The 27230-nt window shown below is 36.6% G+C and overlaps 3 protein-coding genes across 14 annotated transcripts; 2 read left to right on the top strand and 1 right to left on the bottom strand.

Annotated features, from left to right (window-relative positions):
• Positions 1 to 2483: 2483 nt before the first annotated feature.
• Positions 2484 to 4285, bottom strand: LOC104594802 (cationic peroxidase 1-like). Its single transcript, XM_010255284.2, has 4 exons — positions 4123 to 4285; positions 3688 to 3950; positions 3381 to 3551; positions 2484 to 3287 (listed from the first exon to the last, which is right to left on the bottom strand). Exons 1-4 carry the CDS (start codon positions 4283 to 4285, stop codon positions 3249 to 3251), a joined length of 636 nt encoding a protein of 211 aa, XP_010253586.1. The 3' UTR covers positions 2484 to 3248.
• A 4495-nt stretch (positions 4286 to 8780) lies between these two features.
• Positions 8781 to 13450, top strand: LOC104587416 (11-beta-hydroxysteroid dehydrogenase A-like). The gene is made up of 7 exons (XM_010245057.3): positions 8781 to 8914; positions 9119 to 9313; positions 9436 to 9628; positions 9758 to 9843; positions 9966 to 10097; positions 10226 to 10396; positions 13002 to 13450. Exons 1-7 carry the CDS (start codon positions 8849 to 8851, stop codon positions 13251 to 13253), a joined length of 1095 nt encoding a protein of 364 aa, XP_010243359.1. The 5' UTR covers positions 8781 to 8848; the 3' UTR covers positions 13254 to 13450.
• Positions 13451 to 14503: 1053 nt separating this feature from the next.
• Positions 14504 to 26362, top strand: TRZ1 (tRNAse Z1). 12 transcript variants are annotated; one of them, XM_010244722.3, is made up of 10 exons: positions 14528 to 14693; positions 15193 to 15297; positions 17193 to 17474; positions 20409 to 20571; positions 20666 to 20736; positions 21902 to 21997; positions 22165 to 22269; positions 25377 to 25445; positions 25551 to 25625; positions 25822 to 26048. In XM_010244722.3, the coding sequence occupies exons 3-10, from the start codon at positions 17235 to 17237 to the stop codon at positions 25912 to 25914; spliced, it is 912 nt and encodes a 303-aa protein (XP_010243024.1). In that variant the 5' UTR covers positions 14528 to 14693; positions 15193 to 15297; positions 17193 to 17234; the 3' UTR covers positions 25915 to 26048. The 12 variants fall into 12 exon arrangements, with proteins under 12 accessions (XP_088757959.1, XP_010243024.1, XP_010243251.1 ...); XM_010244802.3 differs by lacking the exon at positions 25822 to 26048 and adding an exon at positions 26055 to 26362 and having other exon boundaries at positions 14544 to 14693; positions 22165 to 22278; XM_010244440.3 differs by having other exon boundaries at positions 14544 to 14693; positions 22165 to 22278.
• The last annotated feature ends 868 nt before the right edge of the window (positions 26363 to 27230 follow it).

Below are 27230 nucleotides of genomic sequence, written 5' to 3'. Positions count from 1 at the left end.
GACTTCCTCGACCCAATTTTGGCGGGGCGGGGATGGGGATTGAGGTCCCCGCCCCAATTATATATATGTTATTTATATTTAATGTATAATATTATATTATTACCCTTTATATTATATATATATATATATATATATATATATATATATATATATATCAAAACATATTTAAAACATTATTTATAATTTAAATTTTTTATTTATTTTAAATATTTTTTTCAAAAAAAAAATACAGTTATCTAAAAACTTTTGGGTATTCGGGTCCTTGTGGGAAACCCATCCCCTTTGATGATCGGGGATAGAGGACAAATTTTATCCCCAACAGAAATTGGGGATGGGGGTGGGGGTTAATTTCAGAGTCGGGGTTGGGGACGGGGAATATGACCCCCACCCTAAACTCGACCCGTTGCCATTCCTAGGTTCTACAAGTTTAATCCCACGCTTTCTATTTGGAGGGGTACCGAGTGACCATCCTGACTTACACAACGGGGGGTAGCCCGTCCCCAACCCAGGAGGTGGGATTTCATTCCAAGTCTCCACCAGACCAGCAGCAGATCTTAGCAACCAGCTGTTTGGCACCTTGCTCTTCAACCCGTGCAAAGTACATGGAACAGAAGAAGCCGAATGGTGAGCAATAATGTATACATTAAGGAGAGATCAAACTTTTGGTATGAGTAAAAAATGGATGATGAAGCACTTCTGATCTCCATACGGTCTTAATCGCCATGGTCCCTCTCTACTAGACCTGTTCATGGGCCGGGTGGCCCGACGGGCCAGCCCGACCCCCGGACGGGCTTGGACATTTTTATAGGCCCGCAGGCTTAAATTCGGGCCAAAAAGCCCGGCCCGCAATAAATTCGAGCCGGGCTCGGGTTTTGTCAAAATAGCCCGGCCCGAGCCCGGCCCGACCCAACCTAATATTAAACTTAAAATTATTTATGTGATTATGTCTATTTGAATAATTTTTTTTGATTTAAGAATGTAAAATTGTGTTTTAAAATATAAAAGAAAGGGAAAAATACCATCTTGTAGGCCCATTGTTCATTTAAATAGAAAAAAAATACTTATCTGAAATTTTAATTCTAATTTGAATAGGGAAAATTGTTTTTTTTTTCAATTTGGTCGGGCTTCGGGCTCGGGCTCGGGCTCGGGCTTCGGGCTTTTTACCAGGGCCGGGCTCGGGCCCAAGTTATAGGCCCGTTGGTCGGGCCGGGCTCGGGCTCGGGCCTAGTATATTTTCATTAGTGACAAGTGAAAGCCCGGCCCGACCGGGCCCATGAACAGGTCTACTCTCTACGTAGCTATTGTCTTGCCTATGGCTCAATTGGGTGATGGAAGATTTTCTCACTGGACCACTGCTCCGGCATCGACCTATTTGGAAATTGGTTAAACCCCATATTATTATAGCCATGCAACTGTCTCCTGGTTTTATTTCTAAAACCATTCAAAACGAAAAATTGGTAGGAATTAATCCGAAAAGCACAATAAGGAACTCATCAATAAGCAATAGTGCTTGTACATTGACAGACGTAGCCTTCCCATTAGTATCACTACTTCCGTGATCACCTTGATACCTAAAATATCCATATTGTTAGAGTTTCATTAATTTTACCCAAGCTGATCTCCCTAGAACAAGGGTCCTTTCAACCATTATGAATAATATCTCTATAGTATTGGGGTTAGATATTGATATAAATAACTAAATAAGAATGTGAGAGCGGGAAATATGATCCTTAAGTTGACTGAATGTAAAATGCTAATTCACTAAAAAAGTTTTATGCAAATTTGGTTTTTCAAATGTTTATTGAATTGATATGGTGAGTAAAATGGTGACAAACTGCTAGTTTTTAATTATATGAAATGGGGTTATTTCTGGCATTTTCAAATTATCTCAGGGTTTAAGATAAGGAGATTCTTTATCTACAACTTGGGAGTTCACATTTGTGTCCCACAACGTCCCGTAGAACATTCCCGCCATGTATTGAGAACATCTTTCGATGATGATCTCATTGGTTCTGGTATATCATCAAGAGATATTCCTAATACATGGTGGAGATGTGCTGCAGGACGTTGTGGGGCACAGATCTGAACTCTTGGAGGTTGGGATAAGTTTTAAAAGGCACTGAGACGAAGCATTGAGGTGCACACCTCAAGGCGAGAGCGCCAAAACAGGTGCCTTGCCCCTTTGCTAAGAGGCTACTGCCTCTATTTTTGAGAGACTTGTACATACCTGCGCCTTGCACCTCAAATTGGTGAGGCGTAAGCCTCATATGAAAAGCATTATAAATTATGAAATGTGCAAATTAAATAAATGGATAATTTTATTTTAAGTAAATTGTAGCTATAAAATATATGATTAATTTTAGGAAAAATTCCCTGTAGGCCTAATATCAATTTAGTATCCAAACTTTAAAATAGCGTTAAATCCAACATTTAACTTTATCAAATGAATTTCAAAACTTGTGCAACAATCTAATACCCGAACTTTAACTTTAAAATGCAACATTTAACTCACCGTTAAATGTCATGGGAAAAGACACAAACGTCTCTTAAGTTTCATCGAATTTTCTTTATCAAATGAATCTCAAAACTTGGTGCTTTGAAAATGAGGAATCAACGTACGCAACGATATCAAAATCGACGGCCGGCTATAAGTGAAAGCAAAGCTTGGCGGTTTTTCCTGCGCGAAATGAATCAGGTGATCAACTGCGCACTGGGCTTAAAGAACCCCATCGATGTTAACTACTTGAAAGAACAAGTCAAGAGCTCCATCATGATACAACACCCAAGATTTTGCAGTCTATTGGTGAAGGACAACCAGGGGAGGGAGCACTGGAGAAGAACTGAGGTGGAGATTGACAGGCACGTACTTGTTCCGGAACTCGGTGGCGAACTCGACGCTGGGGGTATTCCTGAAGACGATGAGGAGATGGTGAACAGTTCTAGACTTCTAGTCAATACATCAAGGCTCCCCATCTTGATCATGGCGTTCCCAAAATCGGAAAAGAAAGCTGCAGAGTTGGTGCTGTAAGCTCTAACTTCAGCGTCAGTGGAGCCACCACTGAAGAGCTCTTGGTCTGAGTGCAGCAGACCCTTGTTGTTCAACAAGTTGGTGAAAGAAGCATTATCGAACGTTGTATCAGTTGTGTTGTCAAGATTGTGGAAGAAGTCAGCACCTTCCTTATCACAGGTGGATTTTAGGAATCCATTAAATGTGGAGTCTATATTGGCGTCGTTGTCGATACGACTTCTTAAGGTGGAGCACTTGGCCAGACCAACTGAATGAGCTCCTTCAAAAACAAAAAGAAGACAACAGTTAAGCAGATCATCAAACATGTAGTTAGAAACAACGCCATTAATTCTGGTTTTGGAGCTCTAGCTACCTGATGTGGAGCAACGAACTCAGTTTCAGTAAACCCCTTGTCTGTAAAGTTTTTTATGAGGGTACTGAGATCCGAGTCAAAAAACGGGAGGCCACCATTGTCAGCCAGAGCAAAATTTGCAGTTGTTGAATCTCTTCTCCCCAACTGCACTGTCCATGAAGTGCCACCCAACTGGGATAATTATATTGCAAAGAAAACAAATTGTCAGAATCTATACTAAAGAAAACCGCCAAATATTGCTATAAATTAAAAGATATTCGAAGAATTTCTATGGTGAAATGAAGCTTTAATTGCAGCTTTTGCTTACAGCAACGACGGCGTCGGGAGCAGCTACTGCTAGAATGTCTGCACAAGAAACAACTCCAGGGCACTCGGTAGTTTCCAGTTTAGTTTTAATGGCATCGATCATTTCAAATCCTCTCACGGAGTTGTTGTTGGGAACATCGGTCTTCTCCCCTTGGAAGCCAGTAGTGGAATTGTCATCCAAAAGAAGAGATGCATCACAGCCCTGTTCAATACATAGAGGGATAGAGTATTGTTTGTCAATTGTCATCATCAATGCTATATATTCTTAAAAGATGACAAGATCATTCATTATTAAACACATGAAAAAAAAAACAGGTCTAAATATATAAATTGAAATAAAAGCTACAGGCAAACTCTAGCTATGGCCAACTTCGTCTCATTTGTCAGCAAGCAATACAGAATTAGGCAAGCTAGCTTGGTGAATAGGAGTGACTACTTGCCGTAACAAAGCAGTCATGAAAATGGAGACGGAGCATTAATGAGGCCCCCATGCGACGCTCACGAGCCACTGCAGAATTTACTTCAGATTGAATGGTGGAGAGGGCTGTGGGGTACGACGTCGCGTAGAAACCTGACGACGATAGCTGCCCAGAGGCCATGCCCAGTAAAAAGACTAAGATTGAGAATAAGGTGATCATCCTATTAATTGTTATTAGTGATTTTATTTCCATAATTTTATGTTTTACTATTGTTAATTTCATGAATTTATATTTTTGAGAAAAATTCTATCATAGGTCATAACTCATGATAAATAAATACTTATTTTTCTACTAGATTTTAAGAGATGGGAAGGTCGGGTTGGGCCTAACCCGAGCCCAACCCAACCTGAAGTTGACATCGGGTTAGGTCTGGTTGGGTTAGGGTTGAAGGAATTAGTTAGGGTTAGGGTTAGGGTTGAGTAGGTCGGGTTAGGGTTGGGGGTTTAGAACATAGGGTTGGCCTCAATCCGACCTAACCCGGCCCGACTTGCAGCCCTACTAGGCAAAGTATACGAGCTAGTTAGAGGCATAATGAAAATGGGTTGCGCAAGCCTTGTGCCCAAACCAAATGCAGCTATCGCAAGAAAAACACAGGTCTCCACTAACACTATTGCTAGCGTGGTTTGGTATGAGATGGAACCTGATCCATGAAACCCCACTAAGTCATATGCAAATTCACCCAAGTCTTCAAGAACGAAATAATCTCGGCACTGCTTCCCTGTAAGGATGAGCATATCCTTCGTGTCTCGAAGAATGGTGTAATTGAAGAGCTTGGTTTGGGTTATGTTTCATTTTCTTGAGAAAGAAGATGATGAACAATGTTTTAGTTTCAAGGGTAATTTTGGCATTTTCAAAAGTCTTAAGTCGCACATGAGGTCACATGATATACATAACTGATGATCCATTAACGGTAGATACTAGATTGTCGAAAATGAAAGTTCAAGTACTAAATTGACACTCGGCCTAAAGTATAGGATACCTATTGGGAATTTTCTCTTAATTTTAAGATAAAAATTGAATATGAATATAATTTTTTTTTATAAAATATGTACCTTTAATGCATAAAATATTGCAAAGAAACAAAGTTATAACATAAAATAAAATTTTGAAAAACATAAGACTCATATTAAAAAGAATATATGTGTAATGAAAAGAAAGTATGTAAGTTCACTACAAAATGTGTAATGAACTTATATTTATGCATTTATATACATAAAAATTAAAAATTATATTTATAGTTTGAAACTTATGCCTCGCCTTCACCTTTAGCCTTTTAAACCTTGGGTGCAATACAGAATAAAGCCAAGGTAGTTTTTACATTAGTGGTGGCAATGGTGTGACTAAGATAGAAGATTTTCATTTTTTTTTTGGTGTGTGTGTGTGTCGGGGGGGTGTGTTTGGTTTGCAACCAGAATCAGAATTAGAATCAGAATCGAAATCCTCCAGAATCGGAAGTGTAATGATCTATTCCCATAGTTTGTTTGATTCCGACAAGAATATGAATGAGAATGAGAATTGGAATGGCCATTCCTTCAAATGGGGAAATGTCATTCCAGCAGGAATGAGAATGAGATTCAGATTCCATCCAATCAAACAGTTGGAATCAGAATAAGCCATTCCGATTCTAATTTCAAACCCCTATTCCTGTGAACCAAACGGGACCTTAGATCCTTCTTATGATTCTACAAAGTTCTTGTAAAGTCCCCTAGGCTATTTGGTAATGGAAGACTCAAATAATGGAATTTTATTTTTGAAGGCTCAAATAATGGAATTGACTAATAATCCGGCGTATCAAGCGAATCGATACTCCTTTTGATAGTTTTTATTTATTTTTTATTTTTTTTGCCAATTGGTTCAAGGGAACCAGTTTAGGTCTTCGCCACACCCTAAACCAGTCAGACCACTGATACACCCACTGTGTCCATACAATGAACTTTGCTAATAATTATGTTCACACCTCTGGGAAGGCAATAAGGTAGCTGAATCATTGGCTAATCTCGCATGTCAGCTTGAAGGTAACAACTTCTTTGATACAGTTGCCCAACTTCACCCTTACTCGTTGAATTGTCATATCTAATAAATAATAACTTTAATATTTAATATTTATGTAATTTATTTGAACTATAACCCATGAAACAGTTTGAGTAGTTTACTGGTTTAATCGTTAGGGTCGACAATTTTTCCGTAGTCATTGGTTTTTTTAATAAAAATGATCATTTATTTAGACACCCCTATAGTTTCACGTATTTATTATCTTTTTGTTTGCATGTTATTAAAACCCCATAATTTGCAACTAATTTACTAAGGAGGTGTTTGGTACATTTGGCATTGTGTTGCTGTTGTGTTTTGGGTTGAACAATACAAATTTGTGAAAGAGTTTTTTTTTTTTTTTTTCTACTTGACATTTTACAAATATTTTGAGTTGATCATTAATACAAATTTGTGAAATAGTTTTTCTATTGTCAAAGAGTTTTTCTACTTTAAATGTTTTGAGTTGATCAAGTACAAATTTGCAAAAAGAGTTTTTTTTTTCTACTTAAAATATTTTAAATTGATCAATATAAATTGTTATTTGGACCGAAAACATCAAATATGATGTTTTACATACATGCATTTTTCTAGTTGAAATAACACTCATATAATAAGTGGCAATACATATTTCTCACAAACTGTAACTATCAATCCAAATAATTAATGACTTATTATGTGATTATTTTATTAAGTTATTAAAAATAATTAATTGTTAAATGCTTAATTAATTAATAATTACCAGTTATGTACTTATTAAAATAAAATTATTTAATAATTAGTTAATTAATTGATAATTATTAATTAATTATCAAATGCTGAATTCATTAAAAATATTCAATAATTTATAATTTTTATTAATTTCATTATTTATTAAATATTTTATATTAACTTAATTTGTTTAATATTAAATATTTTCAGTTAGTTTGTTAAATAGTTAAACAAATTTTCACATATCAAGGGTTAAAATGGTCAATTATCATTTTTAGAACTCAGCATTTAGATCTCAGAATTTCATTAGTATTGCAATATTGGAGTAAGTGATTTTTTTCGGGTTCTAAAGATTGAGGGGGCATTCTTTTTTTTTTTGGATTTTGAGAGGGGGGAAAGTTGGTCAATGTGAATTATTCCCATTGACCAAGAAACCCATGTTTTTTTTTTCAGATTTATGTGGGGACAAGGAAAAGTTTATTTTCCTAGGTATCATTTACCCAATAAGTGATACCCATCTCCTAGGTGGGTAAATAACTTTCTCACATGGTGGGAAAGTTGCCAACACTTGAATGGGACAAAAATGCCCCTTTTAATAATGGATTTTTATGGCTAAAATGGTCATTGCCTTATTTACATGGGAAATAAAAGAACATGAGTAAATGCAATTACCCGAATAAATCTTTTCTGGGAAACACTTACCCAGGTAAATAAATTAGTGAAAAGTGAACGGGGTAAATGTAAAGTTAAGTTAGTTTGGTTATGTTTTGGGTTAAGACCGATTTTCATTAATATTGCACTAATACATATTATATAATAAAATGGCGAATTATCATTTTTTTAGTAAATTAGTTTCGATTTAGTTTTATATTTTATAAATTTGTTCAATTTTTAAAAATTTGATTTATTCAATTCGATTTTTAGCCAAATAAACGGAATCCTCACTCCTATCCACAACATTCTTTACATTCATATTTAAAACCCAAAAAATCTCACCAATTCCATTGCAGCTCTTAAAAACATTATAAGTTCATAGGCATTCATATATTGGACAACAATGCATGCATATAGGTGTAAATCGGGCCATGCTGCCTGCGGCTCGACACGATCTGCGGGTCGTGCCAGGCCTGACATGACCATGCGAGCTGTGTTGGGCCTAGGGTTTTAGGTCCACAGGCCGGCACGGCACGGCATGGCACGACCGAGCAGGCCGTGCCAGGCCGGGCACGACCATGCAGGCTGTGCTGGGCCTAGGCTTTTAGGTCCACGGCCCATAGTTTCTCGTGTCAAAGTAAATGACCTTTTATAAAACTCTAGATTTGGGTGAAAATGGAGATTAACACAGAGATGCACGTCAGAGAAACCCACTAATGTACGCAACAAGGATAACCTTTGTTAAATAAAGAATCGGCTTTTTTATTTTTTTTTTTTTCACGAGTTCAAATGGGTGGTGCGTATCAACGGTGGACTTCCAAGTGACAACCAAAAAATGTACCCCGTTAAATAACAGCAGGGAGTAAATTTGCTTCCAGATATGAAACCGGGGGCGGTTAAGGTGATGGGAATGGGATTGAAGCAAATAAAAAAAATAAGAAAATTGTTTCCATGACAGAAAATAAGAGATAAACAGAAAGTTGGGAGAGAAATATATTAAAGTTCTTTAATACTTCTCTGAAACTAACTGTACGCGTACGTAGCCTTGAATTAGGATGGGAAGTGATGACAAATTTTAATAGTTTTCCATTTTCTTGACAATAGTTTCATTCATGGCTGGAGATCCTCAGTCTACACATCTCGCATGCATACACCATCAATGATGCTGACAATGCTTATGGGGTTTTGGTAGGTTGGGTCCTCTCTATTCATTCTTCTACATTAAATGGTGAGCATGGTCTCACCGTCCCAGCTATCTCTCTCACTTTCACTTTCTTCAGAAAATCATCAATGCTCACCTTTTCTCCACCTCCCACGTCTGACGTATCCCTTCAATGTCAGCCTTCTTTTATAAAGGTAAGTTGTCTTTCTGGGTATAGAGAATGGATTTCTCCTCCACTGTCCATCAGATTCATTTTTGCTTCTCTTTGTTTGTTGTTCATTCTTTTATTGTTTTCCAATCGCTTTTGCATTGAAGCTGAACGCAGAAGTTGCTGCAGGGATTTAAAATTTCGGAAAACATAATATAATAAACCTTCCATTAATTTGTTACTACTGTAGGTTCAAGTCATGGATCTGATCCATCAGTTGCTGAACTTGGTGCTTCCTCCTATCTCTCTAATCATTCTCTGCGTCAGTATACCTCTCCTGTTGATCTTCAGGCTTGTCCGTTGTATAATACAGTCCATCTTTATAAGCGAGAACTTGACCGGAAAAGTCGTGCTCATCACCGGCGCATCATCAGGAATTGGAGAGGTTCATGAAAATTTCTGTTGCTAATTAGGGGCTCGGCCGGATTGGTTCTTTCTCAAACTTATTATTCTGATTATTAGGTTGTATGCAGGTGTTTGATCTTTGTGATCTGTTTGATTTTGTAGTACCTTGCTTACGAGTATGCCAAAAGAAGAGCTTCCTTAGTCCTTGTTGCAAGAAGAGAGACCAAACTCAGAGAAATTGGCGAGAAGGCTCGTCAGCTCGGCGCCACTGATGTTGTGATTGCTCCTGCAGATGTATCCAAGGCTGCCGAATGCAACCGATTTGTCCAAGAAACAGTGAAACACTATGGTCGACGTAAGCTGATAAAGCTTTAATTAGAAAGAATAAGCTAGCTTCTGCAATTTACATACAGTCCACTGTCCAAGGCAGGCATGGCGCAGCTGCTCTAACGCTTAATTAATGGGTCTGATTTTGATTTTGCAGTGGATCATCTGGTGTGTAATGCCGGTGTTGTTCTCTATTGCCCCGTTGAAGACACAACCGATGTTGAGAAGTTGAGGCCTGTGATGGTAATGATCTATGAGTCTACATATAGCCAAGAACAAGTCTTTATATATAATTAGTTCAATTTAATTAATTCACAGTAGAAGCTGCATGCGTCTTATCGTTTGATTATTATTAATTGTATTAGGACATCAACTTTTGGGGATCAATTTACGCCACTCACTTTGCACTTCCTCACCTCAAAAGGAGCAAGGGCAACATCATAGTGAATGCTTCAATGAAAGGGTGGTTGGTCTCTCCCTGGTCGATCTTGTATGGTGTAAGGCATCTCTGAGCAATTAATGGAACCATGATTTATTTCTTCTATACTTTTTGTTTTCCTATGGTAACTCAATCAAACTATTTTCTAACCAAAAGTCAAACATTTTTATGGTGGTTAATTTTCAGGCAAGTAAAGCTGCTTTGATAAACTTCTTTGAAACGCTTAGAGTTGAATTGCCACAAGATGAGAATGTCAAGATAACTATTGTAGCACCTGGGTTTATCAAATCAGAAATCACTCAGGGAAAACACTTATCCAAGGAAGGTGAAGTGGTGATAGATCCAGAAATGAGTAAGGTAAGATCCTGCTGCTAGCAGATTGATGGCCATGAATTGTTAGTTGAAAGAACGTTTTCCTAATTAATCGGGTCAAGGGGGAGTGGGAAGTGAATTAGGGAGATTCCCCATTTCCTCTTGAGTCTTGACCGGTTCAACAGTAACCAATTGGAATAGAACTTCTTTGGTTCCCCAAAAATAAACCACCTCGAATAATATTGTTGTAAGTTGTTGACATTGGGCAAACCCAGTTGGTTAATAGGTTTTCTTTTCGCATTTCTTATTATATATTTCAATTAACTTAATTATAGCCAATGGTTTAAAAACTGATCCGGAGGTCAAACCGTTTTGCCTCTGGGTCGCAAGTCACCAGTTTGACCGTTCGGGTTGAATGGGTTGATGTTTGAACCGGCTGGGTTGGACAGTTCTTGACTGGGTCAATGATTTTTGACCACCTAATGAATTTTAACTGAATTGGACCCGGAATCCTAACCGGGTGATGATTCAAATGGTTCAACTGGCCTGGTTAATAGCAGATTGAAAACACTGGTTATAGCATAGCTGAACCAAAAAAACTGTGGTTAACTGGTAATTAAACCTATATCCCTTTTGGTTGATGGTGGGTTTAATTTGCCCTTCATTAATTGTTTTTTTCGTATGTATACAATTATACATATTCAACAAAAATACATAAACTTAATAGAAATTAAGGTGGCATTTGATAAATCTGAAAAGTTAAAAAGATATTAAAAATGTTTGAAATCTGAAAAGAGGCATAGTTGATTTTCTACTTTTTAGAGGATCTGAATCCATGAGTTTGTTTGTGTTGGATCAACCCTTTACCATCTTAAATTTACTGGTTTTACTATTTTACCCCTAGAACATATTATTTGAAAATGTTGAGTTCAATTTGCACTATCTTATAAAAAATAATTTTCAACCTCAAAATAATATTGGAAAAATACAAATAAAAAATAAAAAATTATTAATTATTAATTAATAAATGAAACGATTAAAATTAAAAAAAATTAATGACTATAAGAATATTAAAATAATTAATAATTTACACAAATAAAAATTAAAATAAATTTACAAATTAAAGAAATAATTAAAAAGTACTAGTTAATAAAAATAATTAATAATTAATAAATAACACAAGTAAATTTAATAAAAATATTAAAATAATTAATAAAAAATTATAATTAATAATTAAAATAAAAATATTATTATTATTCACCGAACCACCGCTGTAGCAGCGATGGCGGTGGTGGGAAGACAAGGGAGGGAGGGAGGGAGGGAGAGAGAGAGAGAGAGAGAGAGAGAGAGAGAGAGAGAGAGAGTGCAGCAACGGTGGAGCTTCGTTAGGTTGCAGGGATAGTTCGATTTGATTTACATGAAGGACAAAAAACATGTAATATTAAAATTTCTTTGAGGGCATTTATGTCTTTTATGCACCTATGAATTAGATCTGAGTGCATTAAGCAGTCTCTCCACCTCTTACAAATTAAGATCTGAAATCCAATTTCAGATCTGTAATAAGAGATCATACCAAACAAAGAAGATGTTTGAAAAGCAACATTTTCAGATTCAGACATTTGAAAAGTGCAATTAAACGCCACCTAAAAGTTTTATTGATTCTATAGTTGGAAATAGTGATAACATGGGGACTCTATTAAAATTGAAGGGGAGTGTATTGTATCATGATGGGCAAGGGTTTTTGATAAATAAAACAAGAACATTAATAAAAATTTATGATGTGGAACAAACCATAAATTTTCCTAAAAAGCTATGTATTATATTTGATCATGTTATTGAATAAATTAATTTTACTACTAGAAGAATCACAAGATTACTTCATGAACCACTAGCCATGTTGTATAGTGGTTCAGGTCAAGCTGTTCATGGGTTGGACTGGGGCATATTCAGGTCAAGCTTTGCTTCTTTATTAATAGAAAATATCTAAGCCTGAACCTAAGCCCAGCCTAACCTTTATATAAAGCCCTCGAAGCTCGAGCCCAAGCCCAAAGCCTAATTTGGACATTAAAAGTCTTATCCATCATGTGATTTAATAAATTAATATTATATATTATTAATATATATTTTTACTATTTGTAATATTATTGGGTTGGACTTATTTGAAAATGCTTAGCCCAACCCAAAAAATAGGCAGCTCTGATGCTTAGAGCCCAAGTCCAAGCCTACGGGCTTAAAATTATGTCCAAACCTGATAAAGAATGAGTCTCGGACATAATTTAATCACACACGAAATAATGTGAAGTAATTTAATCCAATGTAATTTACAAAATATTAATTACAAAATTTAATCCAATCACATTATTTCATTTCCTCTCTCTTTTCACTTTCAGTGACCTCTTACATGTGGCCACTTAATTAGTATTATATATTTCTAAAAAGCAGACAACCCAAGAATCATTTTAGTTAGTTGCCAGTTGGCCTGGGCCGGTTCTGATCGATGGTCTGAACATCTGGTCCGGTCTGAGACTGCTGGCAATAATGTGAATGTGTTATACGCTTGCGTTTTAATACATGGGCACTGACGCACTGTTTAGTGAAAATCAATGGAATTAATTAATTAATTAAATATGGTGACTGGAGTATTGGACAGATGATGAGTGGAAAGTTCCCAGTTGAGAGTACAGAGGAGTGCGCAAGAGCCATTGTGAAGGGAGTTTGCAGAGGAGAGAGATACATTGTGGAGCCATCTTGGTACAGGGTGTTGCCACTGTTCCAGTTCATGTGCCCAGAGCTTGTTGAATGGTGCAGCCGTTGCCTATATAAAACCAAGCCAGGGGATGCAGCAGCAACCAACAAGAGCAAGAGCCTGAATTCCACGGTCATCAACAACAAGTCATTATAATTAGTTGTTTGCAGTGTATGTTTGAATGCAATTCCGTATCTTCTGTTGATATACATGCCTTGGATTCCTTGTGCATGGCTAGTAATTAGAAGGAACCCACGTGGCAAAAAGTAAGACCTTTCCTTCATCACTTCATGAATGGAAGAACTAATTAAGTTAATAATGCATCATATAATCATAATTTACAGTTGGTATTTTATTTTAAAGATGAATTCATGGAGCAAATAATAGATATATATGCTACGAATTATAATCGATTTAACTTTTAAGTTAGGAAAAGTATAAAACATAAAAAGAGAAATTAAGGAGAATGGGTTGATTCCAAATGGCTTGTCTTGTACATTCAACATTGTGTTGTTGGGGCCAACAGCTTACAGCTTTTAGGAATGTCACTTTATCGTGAGAATGAGAATGGGTAAATTAGTAATTATATATTAATTTAATTTTACTAAAAAGTAAAAACCAAACCATGCGCGTGGATAAGTGAACTGCAAGTGCCCAGCCCAGCCCAGCCCAAAATCTGTCTGTGCGACTCTGTTGCAATTTATGGGCGGATTTGGGTTGGGCTATTGTCAAATTTTCCAATGAACGAGGTCCAAAGGCCTAAGCCTATAGCAATGGAAAACTGGAAGATGCTAAGTCGTACGTGACAAGGGGGCCCTTGGACAATCCATGTGTTAGAGTCTAGGTTTATAAACTCCAACTCTCAGGTTAAGGTTTAGATTTTCCTCACCCAACCCTCACTCTTACCAATTCTTTAATTGGTTTGAGATGGACCCAATTATCCAACCAGAATTTGCACCTTTCTCCATCCCCAATCCTCCACATCAAACCTTTTCGTATCCACTCTTTTTGTTGGCTGAGCAATTATTAGTTTTATTATCAAAAAAATCTTTTAATAACTTGGATCCATAGGTTATTGTGTTTTGTTATAATTTTCCAGCCTAGCTTCATTAGATTTGCCTGCTTTACCTGGCCCATTCTTCTTAGGCCCAGACCGCTCCTTTCTTTTATCCAAACAAAAATTTTCCCATTTTGTGAGAGCAAAACGTTTATTATTTTGGAAAGTTAGTCTTCCCGTAGGGACAAGGTTTTTCCTTTCCAACCATCCAGTTTATTTTTTCACTTTATTGAGGCTTTTCTTTAATTTAAAAAAAAAATGCATTACATCAGTAGTCTTTTCAGCTTGGAAAGAATGAAAGATAAGGGAAGGGAGGAAATTGTATGTTTTTTGAAAACTATAGGGGAGGTTTCTATTAAAATCAAAAGACAGGAGAGATTTATATGATTGTCAGAAAATTCAGGGGAAGTTTTTATGTTTTACCCATCGTCTTATGATACAACACAAGAAGCCATTGCTGCCGAGTGCCGACTGCTCGAAGTTTTGAGCCGAGATAGATAATCGATCAATAAGAGGACTGAAAAGTTACAGTCACGTAGGTATGATATTATTTTTTTTCTTGCTTGTTTTCTTCTTCTTCTTGGACAAAACAGGAGCTTTGCCTATTCTCCTTCTTCTCTAAAGGCACACACAACTGACAACTGAGACAAGGGCTCCAGCCCCTCTTAATAGGCGCTCGCCTCCTTCTTCCCCTTCTTTTCTGAGGCACAGACAAGGGTTCCTTCTCTTATTGAAAACAATGGCTATGTCCCCACATTCACTCCTTCTCTGTGGCTACGCCATCGAGAACAGTGGCTCCCCTTACACTCTTTCTAGCGGCTTATGGTAGGTAGGAACGCTGCCCTAACCTTTTCTATGCCTCCCTGTTCTCCGCTCTAACTCTCTCTAGCCGCTGAGAACATAGACACACACTCTCTCTGAAGCAGTCCCGCGGACCTTGTATCCTGCCAAGGAAACAGCGCCTCCTTCCCTTTCACTCTTTTCTTTCGCATTGATTTTTTGGTATAGCCTTCATAACAATTTCTTTTTTATTTCTAGTTTTTACAGTAAGAAGGCGCTATTGAGCTGAAAATCGCCATATGGAGCGAAGCTTAAGCCATTGAGATAGAAACATAAGAGTATAACAGTGTCATATCCGATTTGGTTCGTCATCTCCACTTCAAAAATCCGAATTTTCCATGAGTTTCATACTTAGATCAGTGATTTTTTTTTTGTTTAATTGGTTGATTTGATAATTGTTTTTGGTCTGCAATTTCTCTGTGCTCTATTAAATTTTTATTTCATTACAATGTTCTGTCCGGGATTTTGATATCAATAGATTTAAAACCCCCATTCTCTTAAACATATGAGACTTTTCTATGTTTTGGCATGAAATTTCTTGTTACTTGGAAAGATAATTGCTTTTTTTTTTTTCAATATAAATGCCCATTATGCTATGTAAAAACTAAGGGGTTAACATAGGATCTAGAATATTTTTTAATCGAAACTCATTGCTTAGCTTCGTCTTGGCACCTTGACAACTATGCCTTGAGCCTTTCCTAGAGGGCCTCAAGTTGTAAGCCTCATAAGCTTTATGAAACACTGATACAACATATACAGCCATTCACATGACAGAGATGAAAAGAAATAATGATGTTCCAGTTAGTACAGAAAATGGTTGAAAGTCAAACCTGGAAAATCATTGAAAAAGAGAGGCTTAAAAGTAGATGATCAGTTCTACTTTCCCCATATTACCAGAAACCAACCACTTTTTCTTCTTTATTTCAAATACTTTGTCAGACTCAGACAGGACCTGATGGTTGAACCTGTCACCTGGTGACCCAGTTGTGGTCCTGGTTAATTGATAGTTTTCACAATCAGAATGAACTAACCGCCCAGTTAACCGGTAAAATTGTGATAAGCATTCCAGTTTTATATGTATTCTGAGTCTGACAACATTGCTTCATAGCTTTGTATATGACAAATGATGCTTTCCGTCATCATGGTATTTACCCATGTTTGTGAGACATTTCTAAAATCCTATAATTCCTTTGCAAGATATTTTTGTTGTTTCCTCATTTACTATTACCAAAAAAACATATTCTTTTTTATCATGATCTTTTAACCAGAAATCTAGACAATTGAACTCATGTCTCAGCTCTCAAGATCAGCCAACTAATATTGGAAATCCAATTGAGGTGCAATTTTCTTCATGTAACCTGGGTCATGATTATATAAAATTACTTCCTATTATTGTTGTTGTTGTTGTTGTATACTTCTGCTTTAGCTTTTCATTAAAAATACTAAATAACTGTCAAATATTTTATTCCCATATAAAAGAGATTTTATAAGTGTAGCCTAACACAAAACTGTTTCCAATAATAAACCAACTTGAACAAATAGGAGTTTTGTGTTCCATCCATGGCCTAGATTACTTGAAAACATTGCACATCAATTGGGTTTTCAATATTAGTTGACTGATCTTGTGACATGAGTTCAATTGTTTAGATCTTTGGTTGAAAGATCATGATAAAAAAATATCTTTTGTGGTGATATTAAATGGGAAAATAACAAAATTATCTTTTAAAGCAAGAGAAAGGCATTGTAGGATTTTAGAAATGTCTCACAAACATGGGTAAATACCATGGTGATGGAAAGGGTAATTTGTTGTATAAGAAACTATAAAGCATTGCTGTTATACTTGGACTGGATAGAACACTGGAAGCTCATCACGATTTTACCAGTTAACAGGGTGGTTAGTTCCTTCTGACTGGGACAACTGTAGGTTAACCGGGATACAGATAAGGAATTGGGTCACTGAGCCACCGGTTCAACCATTGTATCCGGTCTGAGTCTGACAATGTACAGGGGGCTAAATGCCACACCCACCAAAGTACAGGGTAGGTTCCAGTAATTTACTTTTTTCTTTTCAACCATGTCTAATTGTGTGTCAGTCATATGTCTGTGAATTGTGATACTGTGTACTCATGAAACCCTGCTCTGTATTTTTATCCCATGGAATTCCAGGATGTAGCAACTGATTTCTACTTCACTGGCAGGCCTTGGTAATTAAAATTCAAAACCATATCCAGAGATAGCTGATGGATACGAAGGGGAGAAGAGGGAACGGCTTAGGAGAAAATCCTGAAACCACTGCACAATCAAAAAAGAAAAAAGGCATCATGATAGAAGGGTACCCTGTAGAGGGTCTGTCTATCGGAGGACAAGAGACATGCGTAATATTCCCCACATTGAAGATTGCCTTTGACATTGGGAGATGCCCTCAACGAGCCATTTCTCAGGAATTCCTTTTCATCTCCCATGGTCACATGGATCACATTGTGAGTACTTTGGTGGTTTGTTTTCATTTGGCTGGACAAAGTTGAAATTGTTGACTCAATTGTAGACATGATGTTAGTAAGTTTTTTATTAGAAGGCAATGCATGACAGCTATCATATAAATTCTCTTTTGCAAATCTTTATTTTGTCCATCAATCTACTTGATCTGCATTTTTTCTCATTCACTTCGGTTTGGTTAATTGTATCAACAATGCCATAACTTATCATCAAACACTCCCTGTTTCTCTTTTATTTCTGTTATTATTTTTTTTTCTAGAAGTCAATACTAGCAATTCCAAGGTTGAATCTCAGATACATTTTCACTATTCAAACTTTATAAATAAAAACAATCAAATTCAGGCTTTGTGACTATAAGGAGAAGATAAACTCTTTTAGACCACCTATCTTATATTTCTTTTCCCTTTTCCAGCTTCCTTTCCCTTTTCTCCTTACCTCTTGTAGTTCTCAATGGATTGGTTACTGAAATTAAGATTTCAGACAAACGCTAACTGGAGATGATTTTGTTTTTTTTTCCCCTTTAAAGGGAGACCTTACTGCACAGAATTAAAATATTAACTACCTTTTTCTCAAAAATGTTGTATCTATCTAATTGCTTATATGTTTGTATATTTTTCTTCATAGCTCTATATGTTTTCTTAAACTTCTTGCACTATAGTTAAATTTTAAAACACAATGTCTAAGTCAAAATAAAATTCCAAAAAGTCTAATAGTTTGTATATCTTTGTTATTTTTTCTAAGAGTTTGTTTGAGCTATAATAAATTTGAGTTTATAAGTTACAGAATGGATGAATTTTTTAGCCATTTCTAGTGCTATTGTATCAGCAATATTATTGTTATTATATGGTTATCCTTCCACTTTAAGTGTCAGAATATAACTGATTCTCCTTATCTACAACTAGTGACAGTTTTTGGGAAAAAACCAATGATTAAGAAACAATCTGCTGTACAGTAAACAGTACATCTCTGTCTGTCTGTCTGTCTGTCTTTCCCGTTGATTGGTAAGTACACTACTCTCTTATGCAGTTAGAAAAAGCTTATTTAGAAATTAGAATTTTAATAAAGTATTAATGATTCTGGAATTTCCAGTAAATATATGAATTAAAAAATGATTAAAAAAATCCCAGAAGTCTATTCAAATCTGTTCAACTCCATTTCTTCTTTAGTAGGATTCCATTTATCATGTTGTGAACCTCAATTGGTGAGCTCAGTTTATTCTATGAGATCCGGGAGTATTTTTAATCAGTAACAAGGTCAAAGCATGCTTATTTAAAAGAGTACATAATCCTTTCCGAGGAGTTGGGATAGGATCTATGGCAGTAATGGCTGTACATAAACCTTATAATATAACAAAAGGTGCAAATTACCTATTTACCCTAGCATTCCCAAACCTTAATACAGAACATCCCTCACTCTAGTTGGACTATTCATAACTTTGTGTGAATGAGTTGCAAAGTGGAAATACCTCTTAGAAAAGAACAATTGGTGCAATTAATGTACTGTTTTAAATGTTTTTGTGATTACCAAAAGTGGAACTCAAAGAAACTAGATTCTAAGATCAATAGTGATTCATGTAAATCACTCCATGGGAAACACCATGAAGCAAGGGCTGACAATGTCCAGTCCAGGTCAAGCATAGGATACTAGTAATACTGAGCAACCTTGGTCCAGGCTGTGGGGCTGAAATTCAAAACCAACCTGATTCCAAGTGCTTCTGGGGACTGACAATTGGGCTTGCTGTGCTAGGCCAAAATTTAACTCCCTAAATTTTTGCCCATACAAATATTTTGGTAACTATTTGTCATATTTCTTTAGGTTAAAATATCTTAACAAAACTTTTACTTGTAAGACTTCTTATTCATACCTTAATCAATAGGAGTGTGAAGATTTGTTGATTGGCAATTGATGCAGAACCATCACCATGGTTGCTGTGAAGCTGAAGTTTGGCAGTTTTGTGTATTGGCAACCAGAAACCTTACCATCATTTTGTTATTTAAGGGTTCCAGGAATACTAGGGCTAGTTTTTTATATAATGGAGATTGAAAACAAACTTTGGGATCTCTACCATGTCGTCTGGGACTTTTGGGCTGTGACATCCCAAATGAACATCTTGTAATTCCCATATATTGGTGAATTCCCTTGCCAAGGATTGGTTGCTTCATCTTCTTCAGGTCAGGGTACTTCTCTACCCATGTAATGTTTTCTTTCATTTCATTTTTTATAGAAAGCTGTTTTAGTTCCCTTTTTTTCTACTTTCTCATAATGATAGGCAAAATCAGATGCTCCCTGTTGCAGCAAGATGGGTCTCTTGTATAACATGTGTATTGTATGGCAAAAATCATATGGTGGACTAGGTTGCATCAAAGCTGCTCATTGTCCTACTAGAACATATGGGTTTGGACATTGTCTCAATTTCTATATAACCAGCGGACCTTTTTCACCACTTGGGGCCAGTGATGTTGCAATCTTTTGACTGGGGTTCAATCCATTTGCACACATGGAGGTGGCTGGATTGGTATACACATGGTTATTCACAAGGCACCTTAGTTTTCCTCTTGTTTCCTTCATTTGTATCTTAAACTTGTCCTGTATTTGTGATGATGTGCATGTCTTAGTTTTCTTTTGTGATCATATAACATGAAGTGACTACACTTTGATATGCTAAAGGGAGTAAGGGATAAGAAATGTCTGATCTCAGATATTACTTTCCTTGGAATCAAATCCATGTGTTGAGTCATTATGTTTTTTTTATTGCATGGTTTCTTCTATTAACCTTACTATTTATTTATTTTTGATCAGCTATTAACCTTATTACTTATTTGTGCTGTTATTTATCAGCAAAATGAGGATTCACATAGGTGACAATGATAAGTTAATTGGGTAGAATATCATCATCATTTTTTGTGTGTAAATGTCAGGGAGGCTTGCCCATGTATGTTGCCACACGAGGCTTGTACAAGATGAGGCCCCCAACAATTATTGTGCCTACAGCAATAAAAGAAAATGTAGAAAGGCTATTCGAGGTGCACAGGGCAATGGACCAATCAGAACTAAAGCACAATCTAATTAGCTTGAATGTTGGTAAGGTCCCTTCTTTTGGTTAATTTATATTTGTCATTTTATTTGTTTGCCTCCCTACATTCATATATGAAGTTTTTCTAATTTTATTGTGCAGGGGAAGAGTTTCAATTAAGAAAGGACCTTAAAGTAAAGGCATTCAAGACATATCATGCCATCCCAAGTCAGGTAATGCTGGTTATAATTGTATGCTCTGATTTTTGGTTGCAGGTGGGTTACCCTAGCTTGTATAATAGACTTGTTCTCTATGGATTTATTGGGGCAAAGCAGAAAAAAGGGGAAGATCAATGTGGAGGTGTACAAGGGCTGCTATATTATAGTCAGTTTGGGAAGAAAGGATGCAGGAATCTACAAAGAAAAAAAAAAAAAAGAACCAAAGAGGCTATAATTGAATGTATAAAGATTGGAGCAGTGCTTTGATAAAACCTTTGGAGATTTTTTTTTCTTTTTTTTGATTGGAAACAGAAACTTCATTAAATAAAGAATTTCAAAGTACAACTGTCAACCCTTAGTAGAGGGTGTTGACCACAAATACATTTTGTGATTACAGCACTGCCCAGAACATATTCTCCCGAACAGTCCCTTGTTTTGCTAAGGTATCAGCTAACCCATTAGATGACCTTCTTATCCACTTTGGAGACTTCTAATCCTTTATCAATTGATGGTATTGTAAGAAAGTGGGGGGAGGTGGCTGCTTCTTCAACAAAAAGGCAAAGGCTATGAGAGTCTGGGAACCCCTAGAGAATGGTTTTTTGAAGCTGAACTTTGTTGGAAGTAGCTTGGGGAATCCAGGACCCTCAGGGGTGGAAGGAGTTAAAAGGGATGAAGGAAGTTTGGAAATGAGCTGGTGAATTGAACATTGAGAAACTTGGTATGGAAGAGGATGCTAAGGTAGTAATTAGCTGGTTGAAGAATGATGACAAGGCTCTTTAGAAGTTTGGAAATGAGCGGAAGAAAATAAGGTGGCTGACAAGAAAATGCAGGTGAAAATTTAATGGGTTACAAGATCGGCTAACAGTTGGAATGATTATCATCATGATCATTATCCATGCCTTATCCAGTTGGAATGATAGTTTAGCTAAATAAGGGGTGCATAGAAATCATATGTTTTGGGTAAATCAGTAAAATTGTAATGTTTAAGGAGGGGTAGCATGGCTATGCTCTCAGCCTTGTAGACTATTTAACTTCGGGTTATATTAATAAAATGATTTTTCTTTGTAGAAAAAACAAAAAGAAATTTTATGCTCTGATTCCTCATTTTATCTGGTTATAAGTAAAATTATGCCTTTCTTTATACCTTATGTAGTAACACATCTCCCTCAATTTATGGCAGGGTTATATAATTTACTCTGTAAAACAGAAACTTAAGGAGGAGTATATTGGCCTTTCTGGAAATGAGATAAAAAATTTGAAGTTATCAGGTGTGGAGGTCTGTCTTGGCACTTGAATTTACACAAAACACATTACACTGACATATTTTATATTTTAGAATACAATTCATAATTTTATTTGTGATTTATTTTTGCAACTTTTGTTTTTATTTTGATGTTGTTTTGGGCCCTTGGTTTTTAATGGGTTTCATCTACATATTGGCAGATCACATACACGGTGACTTCACCTGAAATTGCCTTTACAGGGGACACTATGTCAGACTTCATAATCGACCCAAGCAACATTGATGTTTTGAGATCAAAGATTCTTGTAATGGAGGTTATCATGTCATTCTCCTGTTCTTTGTCAATTTTGTATTCTATTGGTCTCTTACTTTTGCTACCTTGCCATTTGTTACCCTTTCTTTCAATTCATGAGGAATATATTCATTAAAAAAAGGGGGATCAAATTTGAAAACCCCTAAGCTATACAGTAACTGTGCACCTTATAACAAGGGGCTCTTCCACAAAAACAAAATTAAGAAGATCAATCAATCAGCTCAAGTACAAATGTGCTGAGAATGGCTTCTAGTAGGAAACACTTTTCTGATACATGCTTCTGATAGGGAACATTATAAACATTTTATCAACTTGCAGTCTCTTGAGAACATTTCTCCTCAAAAGTTCTGGAGTTCCGTTCTATCTAAATAGTCCAAAGAACTTCTGCAGGTCTATATCTTTAGGCATTCCTTCCTTACCTAGGCTTCCAACAGCTTTGCAATGATTCCATTACAAAATTAGGAGACACCCAACTCAATGCAGGGAGCGAAGGAAAAAAAACTAGAAAATTAACACTTGTGAAACTCTTTAGAAGAAAAGGCATGCTGGTGCTCATCTCCACGCAGTTGTGTAATGCAAGTGGAGAAAGCCACACATGACTTACTAATCTTCTTCTCTTCTGTTATTGGAATTTGGTAGCAATGTTTTAAAACACGGAGGCATCCAAGAAATGACTAGTTTTGAATCCCCTTCAAATTCCACCTGTTGCAGCTCCATTTGCTTAGCTAGTCACACCTCTTGTAATAGTGCCAGAAGCTCAGCTTTCAGGGAGTCCCCATGTCCCACTAGGCCTGAATACAATGCTACCACCTTGCCTAAAGAGTTTCTGAATACTCCTCCACAATGTTTTTGAACCGTCGTTGACCCAGATGGTCGGACCGTTTGGCCCGGAAACTGTCCAAGCAACCGGTTCCGTTTCACCCCTAACCTGTTCATGGGTCAAAAACCATTGACTTTGTCAAAAAACCGCTGACCCGGACGGTCGAACCATCGACTCGTTTGATCCGGACAGCGGTTCGCAGTATAAAGTTGCAGGAGAGAATTTGTGTTTCAGATCTGAGGAAGAAGATTAAGAAGAAGACGAAGAAGAAGAAGAAGAAGAAGAAGATCTGAGAACTGAGATCTCAGATCTGAGAACTCAGAGTCTGTTGCTGCCGTAGCCGTTGCCGTCGCCATCGCCATCGCCATTATTGTTGCCGGTGAGCGTCAAACCACCTTCCTCTTCCTTCTTCTTCCCTCTTTCCCTCCTTTTTCTTCCCTCCTTCCTTTGCTTTCTCTTCTTTTCTTTTTTCCTCTCCTTTCTTTCTTTTTTTTCTTCTTTCTTTTTTTCTTTCTCAGCCGACAACATCACTTTCTCTCCTTTCTCAAATCTCATAACTCATAAAATATTTGCCCTGATAGCAAACCGTTCGACCTGGACGGTCGAACCGCTGACCCGGAAACCGGTAGCTAGAACGGTTTCATTTCCGGGTCGGTTTTTAAAACCTTGCTCCTCCAATACTTGCCATGCCTAGATTGCTCAAAGAGTTCCCATCAAAGTTCAGCTTTATCTTATTATTGGCAGGAGGTTTCCACTCTGTCACCACCTTTTTTCTTTTTTTTTTTTTTTTTTACTGTGGAAGAATTTGCCACTTGCCCAAGCGTTAACTGAAAAAGAATGGAATACCTATAGTGTCTTCACTCATTGTGCAACTTTAACTTTGATGCTCTCCAATATTTCTTTTTTTTTTTTTTATCAGTTCTCCAATATTTCTTCTTATTGAATATCCTCTAAAAGATCCTTTTTTCTGGACCCATTCAACATAGCTTTCAACAAAGAAGCTGCTTTCCATGATTCTTATGAGATCCTAGGTGATTCTCCTGTTTGGGTCCCAACTCCCAAGGTTACAAAGGAATATTCAAGACTGGGAAGGCAAAAATTTCTCTTGCTGGAGAAGGTGCCTAGAATTCTCTTCAAGGCATCAGTTATGGGTGAATGGTGGTGGAAAGTGGAAAAAGTGAGGCATCTTCTCTGTGAAATCCTGCTATAATTCTTTAAATAATTTCGAGGTTGCTCTTGTCCTCTGGAAGTGGATCTGGAATCTGAAAGTCCCCATGTAGGTGACTTTCTTCTTATGGACTGGTATCTAGGGCATAACACCTACTGAAGCTCATCTAGCAGCAGAGGCATGACTGTGGATACCATTTGTGGCCTTTTGTGGCAGTGGCAATGAATCACAGAGCATCTGTTCCTTTGGTGATTTTGAGTTACAGAGTTTGATTTCATCCTGGCCAGCTCCAGGTTACAGTAAGAGAGGCTGTATGCTTTGGAAGCTTGTGCCCTTGCTATTTGCCTGTCCATGTTGAAGGAACATAACAGCAGGGCCTTCGAAAACATTGAGCATCCAATGGAGACAATTCTGGGTAAATGAGAACTGAACATAATGGGGTGGGCTAAATGCTATAAAGAGATGCAGCATCTGTAATTTAATCGTCTCTGTTCCTATTGGGAGGGGATTGTTTTTGATGATATTTTTGTTTTAGAATAAGAGATGGTGTACATTTTGTCTCTTTCCATGTACAGCTAATATTTATTGCCACCACCCAAAGCTACCTCCCACCCCACCCCAAAACCCTGGTGGCAGCAGTGTTAAGTCTATGCTGGAACAAGCCAGTGACCATACCAAATAACCCACTCATCAGGCCATCAGTTGGTGTTAGGATGCAGAAATTTAAAATGAAAAGATAACACCCAGAAGAAATCATACTGTCATGTAGACCTGTTCATGGGCTGGGCTTTGGGCTCGGACCATGAACATTTGACACTGCTTCAGGCTTGGGCAGTCAGGCTTTGGACAAGGCCAATTTGAATTTTCGCAAAAGCTCAACCCAAGCCATCCATAAAACTGTGATGTAAGCTAAACAATAATGGATTGTTAATGTAATCATATTATATTGTGAATAACAATGAGGGGTTATTGAATGCAATGCAGGTCCACCCTTACTATCAAAAATTACATCCTAGTCCCATTGTGACTATAAACCTGAAGATTATATACATAGAGAACACTCTATAAATGACAAGATCATATACTCAAAACAGTTTTCCTTCTCATGCAGAGTACCTTTGTAGACAATTCAATGACAGTAGATAATGCAAGAGATTATGGTCACACTCATTTGTCCGAGGTTAATTCTCCGAACCAGATAACAGAACCCTTTTGTATTTTGCATCTTAGATGGAGTAGGGCAATCTGCATCTTGGACTTTTAACGTGTTTTGTTTAATTTGCAGATAGTTAGTTATGCAGATAAGTTTGAGAACCAAGCTATTCTTCTAATCCACTTCTCAGCTCGTTACCAAGCAGATGTAAGTTTCTATTAGATTGGTAAATTTGTTTCTTTATTCATCATGGACCCTACCTCTCTGGCCATGCATCCCACATATTCATTTCTTAAGACAGGGCGAAAGCCTCTTGAATGTGGTATATACCAAATCCTAATGTAACCTTGAGCTCTGATCATCTCCTTTTTTCTCCTTTCTGATATTACTTTATTACATTCAGATATTCAAACTACAAATTTTATCTGTAAAATGGAAGGATAAAATCCTCAAGTTGGCCTTGGGCTTGTGCCACATCCAAGAGGTGTTTTCCTGATAAAACATTCCAGATCAATTAGACAGTGGGACTGTCTAGTTTTTGGTCTAAAGGTGGTATTAGTCTCATGTCCCTGTAAATGGCCCTTATAATCTATACTCTTATCATAATTGCGGTCTTTCATGGTTACAATCTATTAGGAAATTCAGTCAGCTGTTTCTTCACTGCGTCCACCTTTGGCTGGTCGAGTTTTTGCACTTACAGAGGGTTTCTAAAGAGAGAGAGTTGAAGACAAAGCTTATTTCATCTTATGTATTTGTATGATGCATATTTCCATGATGAGCAAAGCATTATTATCCAATCATCTCAAACAGCATTCAGGGATAAAATATTCTGGGACATGCAGTTCTTAGTGGCTTTTATAATCAATGCATGGAAATGCTGGGCATTAATCCCATGTACTTGTTTCTCTGAAATTTAAATACCGATTTTAGCTTGACTTTTTTCAGCCTTGGATTTGGTAATAATCTTGCATAAAACTTGTTTGGGCACAATGACCATTATTTGTCACTTTTTACTATGTACGCAGATTTAATGATTTACTAATGGGGAACCGTGCGATGCACGGGCTTTGTTCACTGAAAGTGTAATAATGAAAATACATAATAGTAACCACATTTTTTCTAGTTTCCATTGTAACAATATGAACTAATATCATCACAGGCAAGGATTATAATGTTTAAATTATATAATTTATAATTTATACAAAAAAACAAATGTGTTTTAAGTACATTATGAACTAATTACATTTATTTCTTGAAGATTATTGATAATTAGTACATATTTTAAAAAATTAATTTTAATGGTTATATTTTTTTAACTTTTGGTAATTTATCAAATTTATTAGAAATCATGTTAATCCATTTTTGGTTATTTTCTTGGCTAATTTATGTTCATTAAATGCAATTTTATGCTATTTATAGCTTAAATTATAATTTAAATATAATTACTTAAATTATAATTATATTTATAGCTTAAATTATAATTTAAATATCAAGTAAACTGCGCTGCTCAGCACATTCTCTAGGCCCAACCCAATCACATCGCTTAGAAGAACTTAAGAAGGCAACTTGTTCTTCTAATCTAGGTTAATCTAAGGCCGAAATTATTGAAAAACCGTTGATTTAATCAGCAACCTCCTGACCCAGGCGATTGAACCTTTGACTTTTGACCCAATCAGCGGGTTATGGGTTACAAATTGCAACTTTACAAGAAAACTTATGGAGGTCATAACTTCACGCTGGACAGTGAGACTGAGTTAATCTCATTTTTTATTTTGGGTAATTTTTGGCAATCTATGGGCTAACCTGTTTTTG

This window comes from Nelumbo nucifera, chromosome 3 (genome assembly GCF_055504915.1).
Source record: "Nelumbo nucifera cultivar China Antique chromosome 3, China Antique-T2T, whole genome shotgun sequence".
Lineage (NCBI taxonomy): Eukaryota > Viridiplantae > Streptophyta > Magnoliopsida > Proteales > Nelumbonaceae > Nelumbo > Nelumbo nucifera.
Note: the sequence above shows the minus strand (reverse complement) of the source record. Positions and strands in the feature narration are given on the sequence as shown.

Coding starts and splice junctions, on each gene's coding strand:
- LOC104594802 (XM_010255284.2), bottom strand. CDS start 4,285: ATGGCCTCTGGGCAGCTATCGTCGTCAGGTTTCTACGCGACGTCGTAC. Junction 3,552..3,687: donor CTCCCGACGCCGTCGTTGCT/GTAAGCAAAAGC, acceptor TAATTATCCCAG/TTGGGTGGCACTTCATGGAC. Junction 3,288..3,380: donor AGTTCGTTGCTCCACATCAG/GTAGCTAGAGCT, acceptor TTGTTTTTGAAG/GAGCTCATTCAGTTGGTCTG.
- TRZ1 (XM_010244644.3), top strand. CDS start 17,235: ATGGATACGAAGGGGAGAAGAGGGAACGGCTTAGGAGAAAATCCTGAA. Junction 20,572..20,665: donor TCTAATTAGCTTGAATGTTG/GTAAGGTCCCTT, acceptor TTTATTGTGCAG/GGGAAGAGTTTCAATTAAGA. Junction 20,737..21,901: donor ATCATGCCATCCCAAGTCAG/GTAATGCTGGTT, acceptor AATTTATGGCAG/GGTTATATAATTTACTCTGT.
- LOC104587416 (XM_010245057.3), top strand. CDS start 8,849: ATGCTCACCTTTTCTCCACCTCCCACGTCTGACGTATCCCTTCAATGT. Junction 9,629..9,757: donor AGTGAAACACTATGGTCGAC/GTAAGCTGATAA, acceptor TTGATTTTGCAG/TGGATCATCTGGTGTGTAAT. Junction 9,844..9,965: donor AGAAGTTGAGGCCTGTGATG/GTAATGATCTAT, acceptor TAATTGTATTAG/GACATCAACTTTTGGGGATC.